General features: G+C 36.5%; 1 protein-coding gene across 1 annotated transcript; it reads left to right on the forward strand.

Moving 5' to 3' along the window:
• The first annotated feature begins 2,628 nt into the window (after nucleotides 1-2,628).
• LOC105459011 lies at nucleotides 2,629-4,703 on the forward strand. The gene is made up of 3 exons (XM_011704670.1): nucleotides 2,629-2,764; nucleotides 4,340-4,484; nucleotides 4,571-4,703. Exons 1-3 carry the CDS (start codon nucleotides 2,629-2,631, stop codon nucleotides 4,701-4,703), a joined length of 414 nt encoding a protein of 137 aa, XP_011702972.1.
• The last annotated feature ends 2,881 nt before the right edge of the window (nucleotides 4,704-7,584 follow it).

Below are 7,584 nucleotides of genomic sequence, written 5' to 3' on the forward strand. Positions count from 1 at the left end.
CTTTGAGGATACTAAATGCGAAATTGGATATATAATCGGATGGATCAAAAATCACGAAGGACAAAAAAAACTAAAGCGTGGAATCGGTACGAGGGGTGGGGATGACTTCCGCCTGCCGATTCTGGTAAACGCACTGCCGATCGCAGCTTTCGCTGCCGAGTAGAAAAAACAATCAAGAGGCTCCTAAATCCGGTATCCTTGAGAAGGTCCCAAGTATTTTTCTATAAGGAACTCGAGGACGCGCGCTCTCTTCCGTGATAAAGTTCTTAAGGAAATACGTCCTGTGTGTATGGAAGCGTGTGTGTGTGTGTATGCGTGTGTGTGCGTGTGTGTGCGTGTGTGTCGCGTACGTGTATATCAATCAAGCCCGGAGCGAATCGCGTAAGAATCTACCTTGTTGACCTATTCCGATGTTTAATTGCAGTTACGCCGTTTCGGGATTAACGAGAATCCGTTGTTAAAACTTGAAACTATTCTATGGAAAAGAGAGAGAGAGAGAGAGAGAGAGAGAGAGAGAGAAAGAGAGAGAAAGGAAGAAAGAGAGAGTGTGTATAGTCACGGTGATCCTCGAATCTCTACCGTATTCTTCGATTACGATACAGCGATACGCTATATCGGTCCATAGTTAATGCAACATCATGTTAACACTTTGATTGCTGTCACTCATATCTGTGTGAAGGGGGGGGGGAGGAAGGTTACGCATAACAGTTGCAAGAGTCAGTCACTCATTTGTGGGTGACGATTTTACTTATCGGATTAAGAATAATTTTACTATAAGTATTTCGGACCTTAAAGAGAAACAATGTACATTGTAATTAAAAAAGAAAGTGATTATATTAGAATATAATCGCTGTTTATATTAATCAATATAAAGTATAGACTAAAATATAAAAAGAACAATAAAATGTGTTAAAATGATACACTTATTAAGCTCAATGCTGAAATCAGCTTGGCGATCAAAGTGTTAATATGTGTACCTTTCCCCTATCTATACTGACGTTTCTCGTTGCTACGAAATGACGACGAGCTGGCGACGCGATGATCGTTTCTGATTTTTCGACGGAAGACGCGAAGTCGCAGAAATCTGAGAGGTAATCGTGACACTCTCGGCGATAAACCGTGGAAGGGAAGGGGGGGAGGGGGACAAACCGAGGTAGCGTTATAATACGTTTATGTCAACGGCTGATTTCCAAGAAATTATACGAATACGTTACGGTGCTGCGAAGCGAGTTTGCTTAGACACCACGATTACCGCGCGCGCGCGCACGCAGATCGCGCGGCGCGGTAAGAATGTATAACGACTGTAAAACGCGTCCTATAATTAAATGCGAGTCAATACGAGGAATTCTGCGGAGGATGCTTTTTGTATTACATGAGGTAACGAACGCGACAAAATACAACAGAGACTGAAGAAAGAGAGAGAGAGAGAGAGAGTGTGTGTATATGTGTGCATGCGAGCGAGAAACGAGAAATTCTTCGTGGAGAAAGAGAGGTAAAAGAGCGAGGGATATTTTCGTTTTCCGCAAAAAGAAAAAAAAACCGGCCGCCTCTTCTCTCGATCGGGAGCTGTACATTCGTTAGTATGCAGTTATTTAATTGGCAAGCAGGCGCGAAGAGATAGCGCGGATGTTAACGGCGATAAGGAGGTGAAGAAGCGCCAAGGTCGATAAGAGGAGAACGAAGAGAGTCAAAGTTGAAAGAGAGAGTGAGCGAGAGAGAGAGAGAGAGAGAGAGAGAGAGAGAGAGAGAGAGAGAGAGATATTTGTAATATCGCTGCGCCAGATTATAACCACTATTAGCCGTATATACTTTATTGGAATATATGAATTATTAATGGGGAGAAAAAGTCGAAAATAAAGAGAGAGCTGGCAAACATGGAAAAGTCGTGTCTCGGCCTCGTTTAATTCCGCAAAAACCCGTTCTCGATCCTCATCCCTGGCGAAGATATAAAGACACGCGGTCTATAGGTCGGATCTAAGGGAAAGAGTGACGGAGAAGCGCAAACGAAACTTCTAGAAAGCGTAAATTGGATCAGCGAAGAGATTTTCTTCCACTTTCCGATGTTCCAATTTACGACGTTCCCAAGTAATTTCGTTTTTTTTTTCTTTTCGGTTTTACGTTTCTGTCATTCGTCCTCTTACATTCCAACTTGCGTTGCGATCCTTATTTTCTACAGCTGGCACGGGCGTTCTCCAGGAAAGAGAGCCAACGTTTCCTTTTTTTCCCTATAATCTTTGCGCTTGTTCTTTTTTCGGATTTAATTAAATTCCTTCTCGAGCAGGAGGAGAGGGAGGGAGAAGGGGGAATAAAGAGGTTTTCCAGTCGTCCGAAAAATAACAATGCGACAGAATAACTGTCTAAATTGTTGTCCTTGCAAATGCGAAGTTTTTCGGGACGAGAATGTCACCGTGTTTGCTTATACTTCTGACATACAGCCGTATTCCGCAGGTGATATCGATCAAATACGGTGGTTCCTGCACACGTCGTCGCGTCGCGAAGACACGCACGCGGTACTCGACGCAAGGCGGAGACGCTCACAACAACTCAGTTGAGTATCCTCGACGACAACGGGGCGCGGACGGCGATAAATCGGGGAAGAAAAGGAAAAAATTGCGTCGCGTTGAAAATATGTCCGAGCAGCAAACGGATTCGTACGACTCGAGACCGGTAACGTCGAAGAAGTCGGAGAGGCCGCCGTTCAAACTGTGTTTCTCGCGAAACCAGCTGATCGGAAGATCCGACGCTTGCGTATCGAAAACGAACGGTATATACTCCGTATATACGTACGCGCGGAGTGTCTTGGAACCGTCGAATGTCCCTCGTGACACCTGTTTCACGCGAGAGCGAGATTAATTGAATCTGACAATGAGTCGAATCGGCCGAAGAATCGGCGGTGAGAAGAACACTCGGTGGATCTAAAACACTCCGTATTCGAGAAATGACACCGTGAACCAGTAACGGGAATTTATTCGTAATCTCTGCATACTTTTTTAGTTTAAAAATCAAGCTAAGATTAAAAATCAGCGAGATTCCCGCCTTGCTGTGAAATTAACCCTTAACTGGTACCTATCTTGAGATCACCGGTGACTCCACAGAGCTTGTGTTACTTTTATTTTTCTCCAAAACTGACAGTAATTTTGTTCAGCTATTAGTTGAGTAAAAACGTCGAAAGCGGAAACACTTGAACTAAAGTTGTATTCTATTCACCTAAAAATTATATTTAGTCTTTAAATAATTTGTGATCTCTACATACTTTTTTTAGTTTAAAAATCAAGCTAACGCAAAATCGATTAAAAATCAGCGAAATTCCCGCCTTACTGTGAAATTAACCCTTAACTGGTATCTCAAGATCACTGGTGAATCCACAGAGCTTGTTACTTTTATTTTTCTCCAAAACTGACAGTGATTTTGTTCAGCCATTAGTTGAGTAAAAATGTCGAAAGCGGAAATACTTGAACTAAAGTTGTATTCTATTCAGCTAAAAATTATATTTAGTCTTTAAATAATTTGTAAAAAAAAATTATTTGTGATCTCTACATACTTTTTTAGTTTAAAAATCAAGCTAATGTAAAATTGATTAAAAATTAGCGAGATTCCCGCCTGCTGTGAAATTAATCTTTAATTGGTATTTCGAGATCATCGATGACTCCACAGAGTTTGTGTTACTTTTATTTTTCTCCAAAATTGGCATTGGTTTTGTTCAGCTATTAGTTGAGTAAAAACCCTGAAAGCGGAAACATGACCTAAAGTTTTATTTTATTCAGGTAAAAATTATATTTAGTCTTTTGTTTAAATAAGTTCTAAAAAATATTAATGATTTGTGATCTCTACAAACTTTTTTTAGTTTAAAAATCAAGCTGACGGAAAATTAATTAAAAATCAGCGAGATTCCCGCCTTGCTGTGAAATTAACCCTTAACTGGTACCTATCTTGAGATCACCGATGACTCCACAGAGCTTGTTACTTTTATTTTTCTCCAAAACTGGCAGTGATTTTGTTCAGCTAATCTAAAATCCAAAGTTTGTATTTATTTCAGCGTAAAGTAGACTGGATAGTCACTGATGACTCCACAATTATATTACTGCAATGTAATAAGAAAAAGACCTGCATCAGCAATAAGAAAATACCTGTTAAGGGTTAACTCGCGTCGCTTTCTCGGCGGTGAACTCGCGATTTTTATCCGACTTTATCCGGAGTTTATCACCGCGCGGGGATGAAAGAAAATATACATTCCGCGCGATGTCGCGGCGTGATCTCGATTTTCGCAACGCGAGCCGCGTGCCGAGCGTAATACGACCTGAAATAAATGCGCACGCAGAAGTTTGCAAATCAATTACAGCGGACGTCGTCACGCCGAAATTCTACTCGAGGGAGCTCGAGGACGCGCGAAATGCGGACGTAAGCGACACGCTCGAGAGGCTCGCCACGGAGCAGGATAGGAAGCCGAGGAGTCTATACCAATCGCCGCTATTGACCAGCCACACGTAATTCCTGCCTCTCGACGTCTGCCTGAAACGTCGATTTTCTCAGCTGTCTTCCCGCACCAGCGGCTAATTATGACGATTTTCAGTTACGGTTGGTGGCACGACAAGGGGATACACTCGAAGGACACGCGGTTCGACTTTCACAAGAGAACGTCCGACCTGGTGAGCTTCCAGATGAAAATTTACGCCGAGGATCGAAAGTTGAAAGGAAAACAATAAACTGGAAATTAAAATGGCTTACTTCATCACTCGCAATTGACGTATATATAATAATTTAGTGGTATAATCATCCAAAATAAATCGAAATGCGTAATTCTTATTGTCGTAATGGGACAATTTATTTATTTTTAACTCTTCATCTTGTAATTAAAAGACATTTTTTATCATAAGCGACATACACACATTACTGCTAATAAAAGTCATGCATATAAGATATTGAACGATATATGCAAATGTCCGCAATGCGTTGAATTCGGATCCAGATTTGCTAAGCCAATCCTTTTTATTACTTCAGTCGGAAATAATTAGTCAAATCGATATCGAGATGCATTGATGTAGAACTGGTTGATATTTTTTGTCATCTTCTACATCATTATAATTAATTGTTTTTAATTATATTAATTGAGCAATTGCGAATTGTTCGTATAAGATTTTTATTTACTGCACCTTTCAGTCAATTTTATATTGAAATATAGTACTATACATATAATACATATATGCATATATTTTACTATGCTTTTCAACTTTTCGTTGATGTAGAATTCGATGAAAATAAATAGAGGTCTTACAAAAAATAAGACCAGATGAGATATGAGATGAGATAAGATCTTATATACATCTTTGTACAAAATATTTGCAATTAAAAACAAAAACTAAATATTTAACGAATAAAAACATAAAAATTATGATGAGGTCAAAGATGATAAAAATCAACTAATATATATTCGACATTGATGCATCAACTCTAATTCTTCTTAAAAGATTTCAATTTTTTTTTTATTACAATGACAGACACAGAGCGATTGTGAAAATAACACTATTATAACCTTATATGTCCACGATGTTAGAAATCACTTCGAGATTTCAAGCGGAGAAAGAATTATATTAGCAAATATCGTTGATATAAGGCATAATTTATATCTATATATTATAATATCTAAATATATCGCGAGTTTATCGTACTCCACCTTAAGTAATATGTCATCAGGTTAAATGACAGTGTAGTTATCTCTTAGAATATATGTTCTTAGAATATATATGTTTACATATATGTTCTAAGAGTTATCTCTGAATTTGATGAAAGAAAATAAGAGTTCAGATGAGATGAGATAAGATCGATTTTATATTTTTGTACAAAATATTTGTAATTGCTCAATTAAAAACGAAAACTAAATATTTAACGAATAAAAATATAAAAATTATGATGAGGTCGAAGATGACAAAAATTGATTTCTCTTATGAAATTTCAATTTTTTTTTATTACAATAACAGACACAGAGCGATCGTGAAAATAATACTATTATAATCTTAATTATATGTCCACGATACTAAAAATCGCTTCGAGATTTCGAGTGGAGAAAGAATTAATTATATTAGCAAATATCGTGGACATAAGGCTTTATACCTATATATTATGTACACTGAGAAAAAAATTGATTGTACGAACTAAATTTGTATAGTTAATTTGATCGAATGGTTGATTTAACAATTCTTTAGTAATAATTAATTAGCAATCAATCATCAAAATTTTTTAATCAGGAATTAACTAAACCAATTTAATTAAATTATTTTGTTCGAAATATTATGTAGTATTTATTTGTGTTTGCATGCTATTTATAGTTATCCAAGTAATATAATTGTTCAAATTCCAAGCATCAAACTAAACGATGCTGACGGGGATAATAAATAGTGTGTATTTTTAATCAAACGGTTAAGTTAAATACGATAAATTTTTGTTGAAACAAAATATTTTAGTTAAAAAATAGTATTTTGTTTATAATAGTAACAAATTATTTTGTGTCATTGTAGTAACGTTTTAGTTGAACGTATTGGACTAAATATTTTAGCAAAATTAAACAAATTTTGCGTTTTTTAACAAATTTTTTTTCTGTAGTATCTATAAATGATCGCGAGTTTATCGTACTCCACCTTAAGTAATGCCAAATTAAGTGTGGTTATCTCTGAAATCAAACACAGTTCTCTGGATTCGATTGATTGATCGAACAGGATGAAACAGGTTTTACAGGTTAGAACATTTTTCAAAATGATATCGCGCGATTAACACGATAAATCGCGATTAGCAATCTGCGTAAGCAGGGTTGACTTTTTCGCGCATGTGTGGAGATTGCACACTGCTGCATTAGCAGTTGCGTGTATGAAATATGAAATAGTGCAAAAGGCGTCCTACCAGCAGATCTCTGAGATTGGGCAGATTAGAGAAATATAAGTAAATGACGTGAATGAATAAAAGTAAGCGGATATTATTAAATGTTTTACCACAGCTTTTCCGTTAATTTCATTTTAAACGCTTAAAGCTTATAGATCATTTTTAAAAAGAATTTTACAAAAGACCTTTTTCTTTTCAACCTGATGGATACCTTGGTGAGATGGAAATTCAGCACCCCCGCACGAAAAATCCAGCTCGCCGGCACCAAGGAGATACTGTTAAAGACCGTCAGCCCATGAACAAATTTTCGTGCCAGCCAAAAGGCTGGAGATAATTGCAGAGTATCGATGTTATCTTGTACTCTGCAATTTTTTTGACATAAATTTATTTTAACGATATTATTGAGCGATTTATTTGAACAATACATTTTATTAAGATCATGATTTCTATTATATAAATGCTTTATAAATAAGTATGAATACTTATAATCCCGGGAAAAAAGTTCCACATATAATTATATGCAAATTATGTCCATATATTTTCTTTCCTTTGTAAAATTATTCTTTAATACAAAATTGATAATAATAAAAAGGAAACATAAAAAATAATTAAAAGAATAATTTTTACATTGTTTTTTTTACAAAAAATCAAGTTTGAAGAAATGAGAAAAATTGCTCATATATGTATTATAATCATATATAAGTGATTAAAAAT

This window comes from Wasmannia auropunctata, unplaced genomic scaffold (assembly GCF_000956235.1).
Source record: "Wasmannia auropunctata unplaced genomic scaffold, wasmannia.A_1.0 LD334233.1, whole genome shotgun sequence".
Taxonomy (NCBI): domain Eukaryota; kingdom Metazoa; phylum Arthropoda; class Insecta; order Hymenoptera; family Formicidae; genus Wasmannia; species Wasmannia auropunctata.

Bases quoted from the DNA above. Each gene is read 5' to 3' on its own strand.
- LOC105459011 (XM_011704670.1), top strand. From the start codon at position 2,629: ATGTCCGAGCAGCAAACGGATTCGTACGACTCGAGACCGGTAACGTCG. The intron at 2,765-4,339 runs GTATATACTCCG...AATCAATTACAG, and splicing joins TTGCGTATCGAAAACGAACG to CGGACGTCGTCACGCCGAAA. The intron at 4,485-4,570 runs GTAATTCCTGCC...GACGATTTTCAG, and splicing joins CCGCTATTGACCAGCCACAC to TTACGGTTGGTGGCACGACA.